Raw genomic sequence first — 19,754 nt, forward strand, 5'->3', positions numbered from 1 at the left:
GTTCACACTTGAAACAAAAAACGAGAAGAGCGTGGCAACGATGGGACGCTGTTCTACTGTGCACTTTTGATCTTTTTCTGTGTGTGGCTTCCATTTTTGTACAAATGTGGCTCTCGGGTGCATTGTGTTACCTTTTGGTGGCTCTAAAGTATTTATAAAATAGATTCTCTTTTATTCATTATACTTTAATGTGTATATTACGGTTGAAAAAAGAAAAATAATTGGATATTATTTGGAGAATGAAGGAATTTTGTATGAGATGTTATTCAATACACAGCGGTTTTAAATGCGAGTTGGAGACTTTTTTTCCCCTTTTGCAAGGTAGCCATGCGGGTGAGCCAGCTTCTACAGCAACAACAGATCATAATCCTGGTGAATCTTACTGCCTGATCAGAATTGGTTGTGCATGAGGAGCCATTTTTAAGCCATGAGGAGTATTTTTGAGATTCTGTATTTTTCGGGGTAGAAGACGCACCAAGATTTTGAAGAGGCAAATTTAAAAAAAAGGTTTTGTACTCTGAAGACCTCCAAAAAACGGACCGTTTTTCGTGAAAACAGGCCCATTTTTTTGTCAAAACGGAAGAGGCTTGTAGAGTGCTCCTGGGGGCTGAGGGAGGGCAAAAATGAGCAAAAAATGGCCAATTTTTCACAAAACAGCCCTGTTTTGGTCAGAAAAAAGGCATGAATAGCCTTTAGAAGGCTTATAGAGTGCTCTTGGGGGCTGGGGGGGGGGCAAAAAGGAGCAAAAAACGGCCTGGTTTTTGCTCATTTTAGCCCTCCCCAGCCCCCAGGAGCACTCTGGAAGCCTCCTAAAGGCTATGCAGGGCCATTTTACAAAGGGGGCGGGGCTTCAGGAGGCCAAAAATGCTGTATTCAGTGTATAAGACGCACACAGATTTTCTCCCTCTTTTCTGAGGGAAAAAGGTGCGTCTTATACTCCGAAAAATACAGTAGTTTCTGGGCACGCCTATTCCTCTCCTTTTGACTGAAAATAGAAACATTCAAAACAAGTCCAACCACAAGAAAATACGGTCCCAGAGAAATGCCTCTTAAGAGCTCAACCAATCACAGATCCTTATTTACAGAAGCAACAAATGTTCTCCCTACCATTTATTCCCTCCCTCCCCCGCCGCCAAACAAGTTCATTCAGCATGGGATAAAACTCTGAGATAAAATGATATTTTGATTTAAAGCATAACAAAAGGTTAAACAGAAAATGCAGAGGAAATGCCGAAGGTGAGATTTCAGCAACTCACACTTCCTTTATGTATCTGCATTCAAGGTACTGCCGCCCTGTGAGATCTTTCTCTTCTTGTTTCTTAACTAGCATCATTTTCAGACGGGGCGCAGGTGCTCTCGGAACAAACTTTCCAAGATGGCGGATGACCTCAGTAGAGAAGGTCAACAAAACATGTTTTCTTCTCTTTATTCACATGGTCATTAAGATGGTAATTTTCCAGGATTTTTCCAAGTCTAAATATGTGTAGTTCATTAGTTAAAGTACATTGCTGTCCCATAAGTAAGCTAGGTCAGTGATGGCGAACCTTTTAGGCACCAAGTGCCCAAACCGGAATGCACATGTAAGTGTGCGCATGTGCGTGTGCCAGAAACCTGAAGACCAGCTGGCTGGTGAGCACATGCCTGTTTTCAGTTTATTTTGGGGGGCTGTTTTCAGGCCGTTTTCCGGCACTCCGGCACCCACGAAGACCAGTTGGCTGGCGCATGTGCCTAGAGAGAGGGCTCTACATGCCACTTCTGGCACACGTACCATAGGTTCGCCATCACAGAGCTAGGTTATACAACCATACTCTTACTGTGGACAAGTTTTCTAGAACTGGGAATCACATCTCTGCACACCAAGGCGCCTGCCTTTCATTCTCCTATCGGAACAAATTAATACCACACTCTCCTATCAAGAGATGCTAAGCAACAACTAGAACAAGGAAGTCATCCCATTTCAGAAAAGCTAGAACGGATTTCAACTTTCAGGTTAAGTTAGAACTTCCTCATTTTCAGTTAGAACAAGTCAAGAAAGTACCATACCTTGAGAAAATATCCTGTGTGTCTCCTCTCATGAACTAGTTTCTCAGGCAAGCAGGACTAAGGATCTAACTATAATATGTACAAGTGTGCAATTCTAAGATGAGCAACAAACTTATTTGCATAAATTCACTAAGCCCGACAAGAAGTGACTTCACTGGCCATACTTTTTTTTTAATGCCACCTTTATCCCAAACACCAGTTTTATAAGAGCCATGATTGCACAGTGATTCGAATACAATATGGCAGGCTAACTCTGCCCACTGCCAGCAGTTCGATCCTGACCAGCACAAGGTTGACTCAACCTTCCATCCTTCCGAGGTTGGTAAAATGAGGAGTCAGATTTTTGGGGTCAAAATGCTGACTCTGTAAACCACTTAGAGAGGGCTCCTTTAAAGCACTAGGAAGCGGTATATAAGTGCTATTTTCATCTTGTGCAAAGTTTTAAAACGTAACAGTTGGGCCAGAATCAGACCTGGTATTCTTTGCAGTTTGACTAAAACAAGATAGAATGGATCTAGGATCATCTTAAAGCAGCCTGGAAGTTGCTTTCTGGAGACATCTAACAGATCATATACCTTGTGATTCACAAAGAAGAGAAACTACCCCAAGGACTTTTAAAGCTCTTGTGTAATTGTTCTGTGGGAAATGGCAAAACTCTTGAATCTTCAGCAGTGCAATTTTGGAATAAAAATAAAGATGGAAATGAGAGTATTTACTGTTTATGAGGGATGTGGTGGCTCAGTGGCTAAGATGCTGAGCTTGTTGATCAAAAAGTTCAGCGGTTTGAATCCCTAGCACTGCATAACGGAGTGAGCTCCTGTTACTTTTCCCAGCTTCTGCCAACCTAGCAGTTTGAAAGCACGTAAAAATGGACGTAGAAAAATAGGAACCACCTTGGGAAGGTAACAGCGTTCGTGTATCTTCGGCGTTTAGTCATGCCAGCCACATGACCACGGAGACGTCTTTGGACAGCTCTGGCTCTTCGGCTTTGAAACAGAGATGAGCACTGCCCCCTAGAGTCGGGAACGACTAGCACATATGTGCGAGGGGAACCTTTACCTTACATTACTGTTTGTGAGGCCTCACTCCTCCCAAATAACTTTGCCTGAAGCATCCATAAAATAAGATTTCCTGCTTGCTGTCAACTTTTGTCAACATGTCCTTGGCTCACATCTCTTACTCTTGCTGAAACAGGGTGGCTGATTGCCAGTCTCATCTCTAAAATGTATAATTAATAACGCAATCCCATCTATATCTAAATCATCCAGAGTTGAAAATATCCCTAAAAGACTGCTGAGCCTTTCTGTGATTGTGGCATCAAACCATCATCCACCTCCATTATCCAGTGTGGAGCCACTTCAGGCTCAGTTCCTGTTTTGGAAGCCGGACAAAATAAAAACCCACAATTGTGTATTCGGATTAGCTCAAGAAAGATGTCATTCCTTATAGGAAACAGATTCTAGCATGTTTTCAGCCTGAGCCTTTTTTGGTCATTCTGGGTTACTTGTTTTGAGTGGAACAACTCTGAATTGGTTGACGGAAAACAGATCAAGCTGACCTGTTCTTCTTTGATCATGTGCTCTAAAAATCCCACCTCTCTTCTACCACAAACATACCCAGACACCCCCCCCCAAAAAAAACGATTTCTCAAAGGAAAATACGGGGATATTACCCAATTACATCAGTAAAATCGAAGCCACCACTTTCTGTTGAAAAGTAAAGGCATCCAAAAGTTTGGTGGCTCTTCCTGCATTGCTTCTCAACTCCAGGCAGCCCCCTTAAATTTTTATTGCCTTTTAGTTATGTCGGGGGACAAGGTGGCTCAGTGGCTAAAACACTGAGCTTGTCGATCAGAAAGATCAGCAGTTCGGTGGTTTGAATTCCTAAAAAAAAACCATGGTGCTGAAGAATCAACTAAATCTTGTTTTACAACATAATCCTTTATCATAGTTCCCATTCCAATCCAGCAGCTGTTCCCAAACCAGGTAAAGGTTCCCCTTGCACATATGTACTAGTCGTTCCTGACTCTAGGGGGCGGTGCTCATCTCCAGTGGTGTATTAACCATTAAGCACGTGCTTAGGGCACCAGGCCCAAACGGGGAACCACAAAGTTGAGAAAGAAAGAAAAAACGCCAATGAAGATTTGTACAGTTTGTACAAAGGAGGGGGACACCCAAGATTTGTCAGTGCTTAGAGCACCAATGAGCCTTAATGTGCCACTGCTCATCTCCGTTTCAAAGCTGAAGAGCCAGCTCTGTCTGAAGACGTCTCTGTGGTCATGTGGCTGGCATGACTCAAGCACCGAACGCTGTTCCCTTCCCACCAAAGGTGGCTCCTATTTTTCTACTTGCATTTTTTACATGCTTTCAAACTGCTAGGATGGCAGAAGCTGGGACAAGTAACGGGAGCTTGCTCCATTACGCGATGCTAGGGATTCGAACCAATGGTGAAATTCAATTTTTTTTTACTACTGGTTCTGTTGGCGTGGCTTGGTGGACGTGATAGGAAAAGGATACTATAATCTCCATTCCCACTTCACTCTGGGGCCAGCCAGAGGTGGTATTTTCTGGTTCTCCGATTTTCCCGCTACCAAGTTCTCCAGATCCTCTCAGAACCTACTGAATTTTCCCCCTCATTCGAACCCAAACCAACTGCAGCGCTGCTTCAGGCTCCTCCTGAGACACCCTCCCCCACAGGACAAAGCCCAGATGGCATCCCGCCCCCCACCCCAGCTTTTCTTCCAATTCCTCCTTGAGGAGGGGGTCAGAATCCCTCCCAAAGCAGCTCAGGTTTCAGGATTTCCCATTAAGGAACAAAGGCGCCTCCAGGAGGCGGAGAAACACCTCCCACCCTCCAAACCCGAGGGAAGGAGGGGGCGCGCCCTCGGCTCCTTGCAAGCCGGCAAGCGCAGCATCTGCAGCCTTTGTCTCCGACGGAGGAGGAAGCCCCAGGCGCTGCAGGAGTCATGCAAGAGGAGCCGGAGGCCAACTGCAGCGAGACCCGGCGGCTGCAGCGCCTCTTGAGCCGCCTGTGGCAGGAACTGCGTGGCGGGGGCGCCGGGGGTCCCAACCCCGTCAGCAGCGCCCCTTCCAGCCCCGCCGCGCGGGCCCCGGGCGAGGACGACGCCTACCTGTACATCCTACTGATCATGATCTTCTACGGCTGCCTGGCGGGCGGGCTGATCCTGGCTTACACGCGCTCGCGCAAACTGGAGTCCAAGCACGATCCCTACCACCTCTACATCGAGCGCGACTGGGAGGCAGCCGGGAAGGGGGTCCCTACCAGCCCGAGCGAGCGCAGCAGCAGCGGAGAGAGCGATCCCCAGTGAGAGGGCTTGGGGGAGGCAGCCAGGCCAGCCCCCCTGCCCACCACCCACCACCCCGGCTGGAGGGGACCAGCCTTCCTGGGTAAGACTCCGACCCCTTGCAAAGGGTGTGGGGCTTCAGGATTCAACAGGACTCCTCGGTGTGGAGAAGGCGGCCCCCTGGCTTTCGAAGCCCCCCACCCAGGAATTGCAGCATTAGAGAGATTGTGTGTAAAGAAGACCAATAGGTTGAGTTGAATATGGCTCTTGCAAACACACACACAAACACCTCCACCCCACAAACCATGGGTGGCTTAGAAAGAAGAGACCCTCCCCCCAATTCTGACTGCTTCCCACCCAACCTGCTTGCTTTGTCTGGCTCTGCTCTGCAAAATAGGTGAGTTCTCTAACTAGCACCTTGCTCATCCATCCGTTTGGGTTTTTAAGGCACCTTGTCTGCCAAATGTATATTCTGCAATGAATTTTGGCTAAGGAGGAGAAACAGCACTAAAGTGGGCGACTGAGGCAATGGAAGCTCGCTCTTCTTCATCCCTGCCAAGGCTGGATTTTGTCAAAGGAGGCAGAAAGAGGCCATGGCTGCATCCAGAAACTGGGTGAGAATTCAAAGGCTCACCTTGCAAGAGAGCGCAGAGCCTTACGGTTCCAAAGGGTGCCATTGTTTTTTCTGCTTTCACAATCGTAAATCAGTGCGCCTCCGTCACAGGATGTAGGGCAGCATCTATTTAAGGCAAGAGTGGGCCAGCTCCAGAGCTGAGGATTTCAGAATGCTGTAATGCTGGCTTTCATCAAACTCAATCGTGCGAATGCTCTCAAATCATCAGAAAAGGACAATCTCAAGATCTCAGGATAAGACTAAAGCAGGACTCTTACACCTGGTCTTAAGAATTGCCTCAAGCCTCATCCACAAGTCCCCTAATGGATCCAGTTGGCTTCTCATTGTTTTTAAGAGGAAAAATTTAGGTATGGGAGGACAAACCCAGGTGGAAGGATCTGTTTGAAAAGTAGGGCTGATCCAAAGCCGAATATTTAGGATTTTGTGTCATTGGCAGTGCCTTACCTGTTTTCTTACTTTAAAAAAAAACAACTTTAGATGATTATCAAATCCCATAAGCAGTATTTGGTTGGAGAGGCCATTTCTGTAATGAACCAATTGTAATCAAATAGAAATCTCTTGTTGTTTAATTTAGCAAAGGTGTTGCCTAGATGTTGCCTCAAATAAAATAAATGCTATCACTTTGTTAACTAAGAAGTCGAGCTAATGAAAACAATCGCCATCTTTTAATTATTTTTGAGAGGTAGATTTCCAGTATAAATAAAATAATGTTTAAATGAACAATTCTTGTTTCTAGGGTGCGATGAATCTTATGCCGATAGGACCATGAGGTTGAATCTATGGCACATGTGCCCAAAATGGCAGCCAGAGCCATGTCTCCTGGCACGGGCAGCCTTGTCTGTTTGTCTTCTGGGCTTCTGACATGCATGTGCATGCGATGATCAGCTATCCTTCACCTGTACAGCACTGCCAAAAACCAGCATGCACAAGCTGATTGTTGGGTTTTCATATGCGCCAGGACCTGGAAGTTCGGCTTTTCTGGAGCGTGATCCCTTTGCGCACACAGCAGTGCTGAAAACTGGGGTGCGCATGCACGCCAGCTAGCTTATCGGGCGTGCGGGCGCATTAGAACCTAGAAGTTCGGCTTCTCTGGAGAGTGGCCCTGACAAGCGGGTGCACACGAGAGCAATGTTTCCACATGGCCGTTCGCCATCACGACATCCCATGTTCTTGGGAAGGGTTTGATGTGTATGAAGGTAACAACAGTTAAAGAACTGGTAGTTGTGATTTGCAGTCTTAAATATATTTGTGCACTTTTGTGGTGATCAGGTGCTTGCTCAAGTGCAGAGTGACCTCTCATCACTAGCACTGATGATGTGACCCAGTTTGAGTAATGAAATGTCTGCAAGAAAACAACTTCAGAGAGCACTAAGGACCTTTCCCATCCCTGTTAGAATAGCAAGTAGGGTCTTCTGAGAGGCAGGTCCCATTTTCATCCATCCACAAAGGGCCTTAATATCCCTGTACAAATTTCAAACCCCGCCAACAAAACTTCCTTTGCAAATGCCTCTAGGTGGGAATATTTATTGCAATGCAGCAACATTTGATACGCTACTCTCCCTTCTAAATGTTTCCCTTCAGCATTGATTAATCCCAATATTACAGAATAAATTTCGACCGGAATGGAAAGAGGCCCCTTCACAGTTGAGCAGATGGCTCAGAACATGTTTGCTTTCCCAAGATTTTTTTAAAAACATTACAACTTTTGCCTTCTTTAGACCTATTTTGTTTTCATTTTAGTAAGGATGCTTTCTTCTTGCACCTTCAAAGGCATTCAGAGGGACACAGTACAATTTCTACATAAGTGCTGTCAGTGGTGGGATTCAAATAATTTAACAACTGGTTCTCTTCCCTAATGATTTCCTCCAACAACTAGTTCACCCAACTGCTCAGAAAGTTAACAACTGGTTCTCCCAAAGTGGTGCGAACTGGGTGAATCCCACCGAGTAGGGTATATGAACATATGGCAGGGTGGTGGTGGTGGTTAAAGATTGTAATAGCTACACACTGGAAATAAAACCTTAAAATGTGCCTGCAAAGATCTCTTCATGGACTGAGTGGAATCCACTGGTAATAAATACCTGAGTGGTTTATAGTTGCTGGAAATTCTACCAACGCCCGGGGATGTCTCCCAAAGCTCATATTGGCTGATTTCAGAAAGCTTTCAATGCAGCCCATTACCAATAAAGCTTTGCTGCTTTGGAGTAAGGATGGGATATGAAATGATATTTAGGTATTTATTGCCCTCAGATCTTTTTTCCTGTTAAGAGTAGCAAGAACTTGAAACCTCTGCTTGGAATGCAGCTGAGGTCAGTGATGGAGTTTCTATTTAACTATCACTCTGTATTATGTGCCCTTCCTCTCCATGGACTAATCAGAGCAGGTGTCTCTTTTGCTGTCTTTCTGCATGCCTGCTTTCCCTTTACCTGGTATGTGGATCTCTGAAAGTTGTGCATGCCAGGAAGCACTACCATATTTTTTGGAGTATAAGACGCACCAAGATTTTGAAGAGGGACGTTTTTGCACTCTGCAGGCCTCCCAAAAACAACCTGTTTTTTGTGAAAACTGGCCCATTTTTTTTGTCCAAAAAAGGGCATGAACAGCCTTTAGGAGTCTTGTAGAGTGCACCTAGGGGGTGGGAGGACCCAAAAATGAGCAAAAAACAACCCATTTTTTGTCAAAAAAAAGAGGGCATGCATAGCCTTTAGGGGGCTTATAGGAGGCTTCTGGGGGCTGGAGGGGCACAAATCAACCTGGTTTTTTTGCTCATTTCTGCTTTCCCGAGCCCACAAAAGCACTCTGAAAGCCTTCTAAAGGCTATGCATGGCTATTTTGCTGAAGGGGATGGGGTTTCGGGAGGCAAAAAAATGCTGTATTCAGTGTATAAGACACACCCAGATTTTCAGCCTCTTTTTTGAGGGGAAAAATCTGCGTCATACTCTGAAAAATACGGTAATTGTCAGATGCACTGCTCTGGGTCATGGGGCTGGGGCTTAGAAAATGATGGCAAACCTTTTTGGCACTGAGTGCTGAAAAGGGATTGTGCGCATGTGCACTCATCAGGGATGTGCCCCGAAAGAGAAGCTGCCAAGTGGGCCGGCGCATGTTGGGAAATGAACGTCCAGTTTCCGACACACGCATGTGCATCAGCTAGTTTTCTGGTTACTGGCACGCATGCAAGTGCAACAATCAGCTGGCATGCGCACAATGGAAATCGAAAGCGCAGCTCTTCTGGTTTCTGGCACTGCCACAAAAAACAGCTGATCGTTGCGCACACATGCGGCAGAAATATGGAAGAGGAACAGGCGACACCGTGCCTGCCAGCTGATGTGGCTCCAGGTGCCACTTCGGGCACACGTGCCATAGGTTTGCCATCACAGTCCAGCAATATCCCAAGATACTGCACAAATAGCCTACTCTAAAGAGAAGCCCTGTGGATCTACTTCCTGTATAGCCAGGGGTGGGATCCCACCAGTTTAACAACTGGTTTGCTACGCGCATGTGTGCAGTTTTGAGAAGACTTACCTTCCGCATTACTGCTGGGGAGGAAAACTGGAGGCGCGGCAATCTACTTCATTGCACCACTCGGCTGAGAAGATAAAGGTCAATAAAACTCAGGGACAAGCAGGCGGGCCCAATTGATTGTCGGAGGAAACTGGTTTGCTCCCAGTTGATCATCGGAGCTACCAATTCGCCAGAACCGGTAGAATCCCACCCCTGTGCATAGCCCCCTACCAATTTCAGACTGGGACTTTCCTTAAAGTGTTTCCTTTCCTAAAGCGTTAATACCACTTTATAATGCCCTGGTAAGGCCACACTAGGAATACTCTATCCAGTTTGGGTCGCCATGATGTAGAAAAGATGTGGAGACTCTAGAAAAGAGTGCAGAGAAGAGCAACAAAGATGATTAGGGGACTGGAGGCTAGAACATATGAGGAATGGTTGCAGTATGTCTAGTTTAATGAAAAGGACTAGGGGAGACATGATAGCAGTGTTCCAATATCTCAGGGGCTGCCACAAAGAAGAGGGAGTCAAACTATTCTCCAAAGCACCTGAGGGTAGAAGAAGCAGCAATGAGTGGAAACTAATCAAGGAGAGAAGCAACTTAGAACTGAGGAGAAATTTCCTGACAGTGAGAACAATTAATCAGTGGAACAGCTTGCCTCCAGAAGTTCTGAATGCCCCAATGCTGGAAGTCTTTAAGATGATGATGTTGGATAGCCATTTGTCTGGAATGGTATAGGGTTTCCTGCCTAGGCAGGGGGTTGGACTAGAAGACCTCCAAGGTCCCTTCCAGCTCTATTGTATTGTATTTTGACGGCTTTCCTCCCAACCTAATTTGATTCTGTTCCCGTTTTGTTTTGGGTGAATTGCTCACTGGTTGGACAGTGTACCAAACCCCTTTAAATAATAACTTCTCAAGATTCTGTTGAATTGGAAGGCATATAAAAGATAGGCCCTGCAACTATGAAGGTGTAGACACAGCCTTACGTGAAACATGTTTCTATGGCACTAATCAGATTAATTCAGAACTTCATTTTGGGAAAAGGCACTTTGCAACTGCATGTTTATAAGTGCCATGGAAACAGTCCAGCATCCTCTTCAGAAAAGCACCAGTGCGTCTGAATAAGATCCAACCACCAAAACAATCTGGATCTTATTTCCCAGTATGACCTTTGCACTACAGGTAGTCCTTGACTTATAACCACAACAGAGACCAGAATTTTCCATTGCTAAGCAAGATGGTTGTTATGTGAGTCGTGCTCATGCCACCTTTTTTTTTTTTTGGCTACAGTTGCTAAGCAAACGCCAGTTAAGCGAATATGCAGTTGTTAAATGAATCTGGCTTCCGCCATTTGTTGGAAGATCACAGATGACAATCACATGACCCTGGGATGCTATAACTGTTGCAAATACATCCCCAGTTGCCAAGTTCCCAAATTTCAAACATGTGACCATAGGGATGGATGCTGCAGAGGTCATAAATGCAAGGACTGGTCATAAATTGTATTTTTCAGTGCTGTCGTAACTTCGGATAGTTGCCCAATGAATGGTTGTAAGTCGAGGGCCACTTGTACATAGGGATGAATGAAGAGTCTTAGCTGATAAAATCGCAAGAGGCCTAACAGATTCTAGTGGAAAGCTTTCAGTGTTAATTTTCTTCCTGTAATGCTTCTTACCATTCAAATTTGTGGCAAGAAGGGGGAGAATTAATGTTTGACATTTCAAAACATTACACAGGAAGCTCTTAACCAAGATTGTCCCATTGTCAAAGAGAGCGAAGAAGATTCTGGGATGCCAAGAGAAACATTTTCAAGGAGAAAAAAAAGTCCAGTTGAAAAGCAACATTTGGGACAACCATGACCAAGATTCAAAGCCACGACTGGATTTGGTCATAACAATGTTGTGGCATGGGAGAGCAGCAAAACAAGTATTGGGCACATTTCCTACAGATTGGGAAAAACTGGGGAACAAATGCAAGATTGAACAGAGTAACGTGGGGTATTTCCTATCCCATTAAATTTATTTATCCCTAACTGCTCAGAAATGTTCTGACTTTTCACTGTGAAAAACGACAAACGAAGAACGTTTTAGAGAACAAACAAACAAACAAACAAAAAAATCCCTGAGATGGATTTCCCCTTTTAATAAAACCTTTTCTCTCTCCCCGAATATCGAAACCTGAAGCAATTACTGCTATGGAATAGTTGAAAAATGCAAACATGTATAAAAACAGCATAAACACAGAGGGAAATCCCACAGGAATAAATCAACTACATGCTCAGGTTTCACCCAACCTGTAGCAAAATTCTTGTACTTGTTTTAGCAAGGCCCACAAATTCCAGAAGATCTCATGAATCACAGATACAATCTAGGTCTCTTCCCACCATCATTTTAATTCTCACTGAAATAAACAAAAATTTTGCCTAATAGCATTTCTCCCAAAATATTCAGAGGAGAAGAAAGGTCCGTCATGTGTTAAATCTAAAATTTGTTAAAGTCGGAAAGTGCAGAGAATGCTTATAAAAATGTGTCCATTACCACCTAGAGGTAATCAAGTAGAGTTAAGCTTGGCTGTGATGCAGCCTAATGAAATCTTGAAAACAGGAAAGTTCTTTCATTAATAAACAACATATGCTATAACTGTGAAACATACAAAGAGATGCGCAGGGACGGGTGAATTTCCATACTCAACAGGCTCACCCACAAAACCAAGGCTATTAAAAATAACAATAATAATCCAGAAGAAGATATCTTGCTCCTCTCTCTAATGAGGGGCTTCTTGGAAACGGAAAGAGTCACTCATGACTTTCCAGACTGTGTTATTATTTGTGGTCTGTTCTGTTAGCAAGAAGTTCTGGTTGAAGAAATGTTGCTTGTTGCCATCAAATTTGACAGTCCCGCTGGTCACAACAAGAACAGTAGTTTGATTCTGGGTCGCTTGCTCTTGAAAAAAGAAAGAGAAAGATGCTAGAACACAATTGCTCCTCAGGAGTCTATTTGTAAATACAAGCATGGACATTTCTAAGAAAAGGTCTTTTTTAAAGGCATTCAATCTCATTCCAAATCTTTCCCGGCACTTAGAAGTCATCTATTTAGCAGTTCAAATGCATGCAAATGTGAGTAGATAAATAGGCACCACTTTGGTGGGAAGGTGATGTCATGCTGGCCACATGACCGTGGAAATGTTGGCCTTGAAACACAGATGACTACTGTCTCCTATCCCGTGTTTCCCTGAAAATAAGACAGGGTCTTATTTTCTTTTGATCCCGAAAATAAGCACTTGGTCTTATTTTGGGGGAGCTCTTATTATTTTTGCGGTGCAGGAGGCGGTGAGCGTAGTCTGCTTCTGTATTGCATGGCGCTGGGCCTGCCACTCTTTTTGCGGTGGCCATTAACATGGCAGAATAGGCTAGGGTTGCGGGAGCGGCCATTAGGTAAGGGTGTGTGGACTGCATGGAGCTTGTTCCCCCTCACTCCAGCCTCGCCGCCTTACCTCGTGTTGTTTGTGCGGCAAGCAACCAGAGGAAATGGCAGGGACCGGCTGCACATGTATTTAAATGTTTTGGGTGAGGGCTTATTTTGGGGGGGGAGGGCTTATTTTAGCGCATGTGCTCAAAAGCCTGATTGGGCTTATTATCTGGGGAGGTCTTATTATCAGGGTAGTTGGCAATGACCAGTGGAGTAAAATCTACAGGGATTCCCTTATCTTTACCCTACCTACTTAGAAGAAAATTCAGCAGCTTTTTTTTTATCACATTATTCATCTGAGCAAAGAGATGTCTACATTGCAGCATACATAGGGACGCACCTACCCAATTGCCTGCCTTTTTAAAAAATGCACCCCCACCCATAGGTGCTGCTGGTATCCCCTGCCTCTTTCGTTCAAACCTATCAAAGTACATCGAAGCTAGCAATTCTGTTCTGCAACTGCAAGCATTTTGTGACACATTCTTGAGAACCAATAGTTCAAACCACATGCTGTTAACCTTCAGGCAAACTGAGGAAAAGAGGATTTCCACTGCGGACAAAGACTTATTTAATTTATATGCCGCTCGTCTCACCCTGCCAAGAGACTCTGAGCGCTATGAGAAAGTTCGTTCCTCAGTTGGAGCAACATGCAGAATTGGAGGCTGCGTTCAAAAGGACTAAGCAGGAGGGTAGTCTACTACGCTACTTTCTAAAATCTAAAAGAATAAGTAAGAATCACACTAATGATGTGGAAACATTCAGACAGCTCCTACCTATACAAATTCAAATGTTTTAATTGCATTTCAGAGTAGAGCTATTTGTCCTTCAGGTTATGGAAAAGATTACCCATGGTACTGCATATTAGTAACTTTGTGGATAGTAGCACTCTCTTCTTAAGTTATCTTACCATGAACAGGCTGGCAATCAAACGTGTTCAGTTGAAAGTCACTAGATGGTAACATCTCAAAGAATTTAGCAAGGGCTTCTTGGCCAGATACGGCATTCCCATTCCAAACTAAAGTTGCATCATCAGTGTACAGTCTGGTTAATACCTGCAGAACATTAGAAAACATGTGAAATGCCAGCTGGATTTGCCTTTTCCAGTTGCAAACCCTCATTGAAAAATCTGCTTTGTCTTACAGTCAACCTATTGCCTTTAAAAAAAAAAACATTCAAAGAATTCTTAAAGAGGTTCTCTGGGAAAACTCTGCTCAGTTAAACATCTGCCCCCAATAAACTGATAGATAAGAACTATGCAACTAAAGATAGGAAGTGTGCAAAATGTTTCTAAATTAGAACAGGTTGTTTCAATTTCAGAACATCTCCAGTAAAAAGAGAACCGGACACTTCAACCGATTTTTAGAGATGGCTTGGATGAGTCTCTGCATTTTTCTTGGCAAGGTTTTGCCATCCTTAGGGTTGAGAGAAAGTGACTGGTCCAAGTCACCCAGCTGACTTAGTGCCCAAGATGGGACTACAATTCATGGTCTCCCAATTTCTAGTCTAATGCCTTAACCACTACATCAAACTGGCTCTAGTTGACTCTTAGTTTAATATAAACAGTGAGGCATTTCTAAAAGTAATAAAGGAAAGGTAAAAACATATGAATCCATGCATTCCTAACTCACAAAATAGCTATTAGAAATCTACATACCCTTCTTCTTTTATCCATGGTTTCATAATAAATATTTGCAAATTCTTCTGCTGCTCTACATGCTTGATCCACATAGACTTTGAAGTCCTAAAATAAACCCACAGAGTGAAATGAAATTATCCTCAAGGGACATCAATAGTATGCTAGTCAGATTTAGCCATTCTACTCTGCCAAGTGCTACCTGACCCGCGTTCAATTGTCAGAGGGCATGTGGGCCTTTGTGTCACAATTTGACTCGCGTGGGTACAGAAACCCCGTCACTTACTAGCTTGTAGCCAACATAGGCTGCTCTGTTGCCAAAAAAGGCCATTGCAACTGTTCTGGAAATTATCTAGATCCTAAAATGGGTTCCAAATGATCCAGCATACTGAACCTGGTACAGATTGTGACCTCGTTTTCTGCTACTAAGAAAGAGAGAAAACTCCCATTTTACAACCCTGTAAAAAACAAATATATATAGGTACAGTTGTGATGCACACACCTTTGAAAGAGCAAATTACGGACACATCATCATGGAGAAAACCTATTTATGTGGGCGCTGAAAATTTACACCAACTTGATGGCATATAATCAATAAAACCCCTTCATGGATTACTGCCTTCTTGTGGCGAAGGGGCTTATGTAGCTCAGTGAAGCTATGAGCTATGCTGTACAGGGCCACCCTAGACAGACAGGTCATAGCAGAATTCTCTGACAAAACATGATCCACTGGAGAAGAAAATGGCAACACACTCCAGTATCTTTGCCACAAAAACCCCATGGACAGTACCAAAAGGCAAAAAGGCCTGGAGGAACGTTGTCCATGGGGTCACGATGGCTCGGACACGACTTAGCAACTAACAACAACAAATCAGTACAAAAAATCAAACAAAATTAAATGATTGCAACATAATGGGTTTTCTGGGTGATTCTTAGTGGGTTTTCCCCCATTATGGTTTTTATATAAGATCGACCTTAAACAATTGCTGGACAATCAAGGCAACAGTGTTTTCAATGCAACCAGACTGCATTCCTAGATCCCATCTCCTGGGATCTGAATTTCCATCAGGTACTCCAAAGCGGGTGTTGGTGGAGAGAGAATGATAACTCCTACCAATAAGGTTAGTTTGAGATCACCATAGATTATTATAGACATTGCTGGGTCAAAGTCAAGGGATTCCCTGGCAGTGTCCCTTCTAACCACTTGTGAGGCAGTCTTTTTAAACTTTTGAACCTGCCGAAGGTTAGGCAGATGCTGCCACCTACTGAAACCCTTAACAAAAACTGTTTGAAAGTTTAACATGGATGAGACCTAACCAACTACACTGGAACCTCTGGTCACGACCGTAATCCATTCCAGGACTTCTGTTGCAACCCAATTTGGTCATGATTGGGAGCAAGACTAACTGCGCATGTGTGTAAAAAAAAATGTCATGGCAGGGGAAATTGACGGGGCTGTGTTTGACTGCACTCGATTTGGTGGTGGTCAGAAGCGTTTGTGACCTGAGGTTCTACTGTACATTCCTCATATTATTAACTGTTTTTGATATCCTGTTTTTGAAATATCATAATCTATTTTCCTCTCTCCTTTAGCCATCCTTTGCTTCTTTACTACATTCCCAATCAATGAAAAGAAAAACTGCAATGTAAATATGTATAATTTCAACACTCTCCTCCTTCATTTTTAGCTCCAGCACCATATAAAAGTTGTAGAAAACATTCTGATTCTTTTCACACAAAATCCAACATTATTATATAATTTCATCATTTTCTGAACTCACCATAATTTTGTGGCTCAGTACAACACACACACACACCAGTTTATTAGATTGCTTATTAGTAATCTATGCCAATCAGTAAGTGTTATACTTTAGGATTTTTGACGAATGTATTCTATTTTATTTTTATTTATATACACTGAGAGCATATAGACCAAAGACAAATTCCTTGTGTGTCCAATCACACTTGGGCAATAAAGAATTCTATTCTATTTTTGCTGGAAAAAATACATTACTTCATAAAACAGATATTTCTATGTGCTGGAGAAGACTCCTGCGAGTCCCTTGGACTGCAAGGCAATCCAACCAGTCAGTCCTAGAGGAGATCAACCCTGGCTGCTCTTTAGAAAGCCAGATGTTTTATTGTTTATTTTTTTATTCACGTACTGTCTTATGTTTTGTCTTGCGCACCCCCTCCCATGAATTGTAAGCCGCCCTGAGTCCCCTCAGGGAAAAGGGCGGCCTATAAATAATAAATAAAATCTAAAAAAAAAATATCTAAAGATCCTGAAGAGGAAACTCAAAGACTTTGGCCACCTAATGAGAAGGAAGGATTCCCTGGAGAAGAGCCTATGCTGGGAAAGATGGAGGGCAAAAGAAGAAGGGGTCGGCAGAGAATGAGGTGGCTGGATGGAGTCACTGAAGCAGTTGTCATGAGCTTAAATGGACTCCAGAGGATGGTAGAGGACAGGAAGGCCTAGAGGAACGTTGTCCATGGGGTCACGATGGGTCGGATATCACTTCGCAGCTAACAAAAACAAATGTTTTAAATATCTTTATTTTTTGTAAAACAATTTTAAAAAAATTAAAAAATAATCTAGAGAGAGCGAGAGAGCTGAAGAAGCTTCTTTGGAGGAGAAGCGAAACGTCTTAAAAGAAAAAAAACCAGAAAGTCCAGTTGCCTCTTGGAAAAAAGCCCTTTGGGAGACACGTATATAATAAACATAATATATGGAAGACATTTCATCAATGAAAACCCAATTTCGCTCCTCCCGACCTTCGCGCTTTCCCCCGCTACTTCGGACCACAAGCCCATCCTCCGCCCCCCCCCCGGGGAAGATGGGCATCGTAGTGCGGCGCCCGGGCTTCTCTTACCACGAAGGCAGACATGACGGCGGCGTCTCCCCGGGCGGCCGCCCACAAGCGCCGTCAGAAGCCGAGCGGCCCTCAGGTCAAGCGGGAGAGGCTCCCCAACGAATCTGCTCCCCCTTCCGGTCCGGCTCCCAACGCCTTCCGGTGAGCCTCAGGTGCCCACTCCGACAGTTCCGGCTCGGCTTCGAACGCGCAAGATAGATTGAAACAGCCTCAACGCAGAGACCGGAGCCACGGTCCAGCAACTCTGCGTAGGATCCGGCGAATAACGAGCGAACCGAGCACGGTATCTCCTGGCTTCGGAAGGAAAGAAGGAAGGAAGGAAGCGGTTCCGCCATAGAGTGCTGAAAGCTAGAGCGACGACGCTTGGAACTCCTGGCGGGCCTTATGACCACGGCGACTTCCGGCAATGGGCGGAAGTGGGAGCCACGTGTCGCTATGAAGGCTGGTAAGGAAGGGCGCCCCCCCCCCCAAACTCAAGAAGGGCCTGGCCTCTGTGTGTGTGTGTGTGTGTGTGTGTGTGTGTGTGTGTGTGTGTGTGTGTGTCAGTCATACATACATTCTTACATATACATATGATATTTGCATACACACACACATATAATATGTGTATATGTCATATACGTATGAGTATAGTCACACGTATACATGGAGATGCTGAAACGGTTGTGTGAAAATCCGTCTTCAGTCACTTTTTTTCAGTGTCATAAGGTCAAACGGTCACTAAATGAACTTGTAGGTTGAGGTACATTTCTCCCTCTCTCTCTCCCCTCCCTCTCTCTCTCCCCCTCCTCCCCCAAACCATAACTATGTACATATAGTCCTTGACTTGGAGTCATAATTGCACCAGAATTTCAGTTGCTAAACAGGGCAGTTAACTGAATCACACACAGTTTCATTGCCCTTTTTGGCCACAGTTAATAAGTGAGTCACTGTGTGGTCATTAAGTGAATCCTGCTTCCCCCATTTACTTTGCTTGTGCAGGTGGTGATCACCTGACCCTGGGAAGCTGCAACTGTCATAAATACAAACTGCTTGTCAAGCAGCCAAATTTTGAACATATGACCAGGCGATGCTGTGATGGCTATAAGTGGGAGGACTGGTAACTTTTTTCAGTGCTGTTGTAACTTCAAATGGTCGCTAAATGAGGAAGGACTTGAAGTGAGATGGAAGGATTGACAGTGTAAAATCCTTCTAAAAAAGATGTAGAAATATTTTTGCATGGTAAAAAAATGACATGTTATAGGATGTTCTGTATCCGCTGTGGGCAGTAAAGAAGTCAGTTAGTCTTGACAAACAGCATAAATGCAAGATTTTCTGCTTGTTTTTTTCGTTCAGTGAGTCCTAAAACTCACATTTATGAGTTCCATGTTTAACTGGGACTTCAGTTGCAAACTGGCACTTCTGCAGAATGTTTCCATTCTTCCCAGTGCTTCAAGGTATAAGGCTACCATGTTTTCCCGAAAACAAGACAGGGTCTTATTTTCTTTTGACCCCCGAAATAAGTGCTTGGCCTTATTTTCGGGAAGCTCTTATTTTTGGGGTGCAGGAGGTGGTGAGCGTGGTCACCTCATGGCTGCTGCTGTGTTGCAATATTTTCGGGGAGGGCTTATTTTAGTGCATGCGCTCAAAAGCCCGATTGGGCTTATTATCCGGGTAAGTCTTATTTTCAGGGAAACAGGGTAAAAAGCCGACCACCTGCATTTTGATTTATGTGAAACTGAAATCCAGATGTAGAGATACGGAGCTGTAGATTTTTACATTCCACCTCAAGTAACTAGTTTTTTTACTCAGTGCTCTGAGTAATTCAAACAATACCTTCTACATGAAAGTCCCTGTTTGTTCCTTAAAAAATTTCCACACTGAGAGACCTAAATTCTGCCATAAATATGGACATTTCCATTTACCCTTTCGTCATAATATAAAATAATCATGCAGTGTTGTGTACAATTGCTATAATAGAAAATGTGTCCCATTTGCTCGTAGAAATTAAAATATGCTTGAATTTTTCCTTTTTCAAAACTTAAAAAATATTTTCACCCTTTCCTTATTTTATGGTACACTTTTCTATTTCTGCTTTACAAAAAGCCTGCAGGGGGAGCACTCTTACTCTTATTGAACAATAAATGCCTTAAAGTGATCCATTTTAGCTTAAACCACAGTGGAGAATGTGATTCTGTTGAAATTCAAAACTGCCTAATTAAAAGGAACAGGAGCAGAAGTGATCAAGTTTGAGGTAATATCTGCTTTCCAGTCCTTTGTTGCTGGAATTGCCCACCTCTTATTCTTGATCCTTTA

General features: G+C 43.9%; 2 protein-coding genes across 2 annotated transcripts; one reads left to right on the forward strand and one right to left on the reverse strand.

The window, feature by feature from the left end:
• Nucleotides 1–4,983: 4,983 nt before the first annotated feature.
• KCNE5 (potassium voltage-gated channel subfamily E regulatory subunit 5) lies at nucleotides 4,984–7,059 on the forward strand. Its single transcript, XM_087727008.1, has one exon. It carries the CDS (start codon nucleotides 5,009–5,011, stop codon nucleotides 5,369–5,371), a length of 363 nt encoding a protein of 120 aa, XP_087583134.1. The 5' UTR covers nucleotides 4,984–5,008; the 3' UTR covers nucleotides 5,372–7,059.
• Nucleotides 7,060–11,858: 4,799 nt separating this feature from the next.
• Nucleotides 11,859–17,686, reverse strand: NXT2 (nuclear transport factor 2 like export factor 2). The gene is made up of 4 exons (XM_014065899.2): nucleotides 17,460–17,686; nucleotides 14,608–14,694; nucleotides 13,861–14,005; nucleotides 11,859–12,428 (listed from the first exon to the last, which is right to left on the reverse strand). Exons 1-4 carry the CDS (start codon nucleotides 17,472–17,474, stop codon nucleotides 12,250–12,252), a joined length of 426 nt encoding a protein of 141 aa, XP_013921374.1. The 5' UTR covers nucleotides 17,475–17,686; the 3' UTR covers nucleotides 11,859–12,249.
• Between the last annotated feature and the right edge of the window lie 2,068 nt (nucleotides 17,687–19,754).

The sequence above is a fragment of the Thamnophis sirtalis genome, unplaced genomic scaffold (assembly GCF_051295495.1).
Source record: "Thamnophis sirtalis isolate CommonGarterSnake01/CBP01778 unplaced genomic scaffold, rThaSir2_p1.2 scaffold_13, whole genome shotgun sequence".
Taxonomy (NCBI): domain Eukaryota; kingdom Metazoa; phylum Chordata; class Lepidosauria; order Squamata; family Natricidae; genus Thamnophis; species Thamnophis sirtalis.

Excerpts from the sequence above, each read along its gene's own strand:
- KCNE5 (XM_087727008.1), top strand. The coding sequence starts at position 5,009 with ATGCAAGAGGAGCCGGAGGCCAACTGCAGCGAGACCCGGCGGCTGCAG.
- NXT2 (XM_014065899.2), bottom strand. Across the intron at positions 14,006-14,607 it reads CCATGGATAAAAGAAGAAGG|GTATTAACCAGACTGTACAC; the intron begins GTATGTAGATTT and ends AATGTTCTGCAG. Across the intron at positions 12,429-13,860 it reads TGATTGCCAGCCTGTTCATG|AGCAAGCGACCCAGAATCAA; the intron begins GTAAGATAACTT and ends TCTTTTTTCAAG.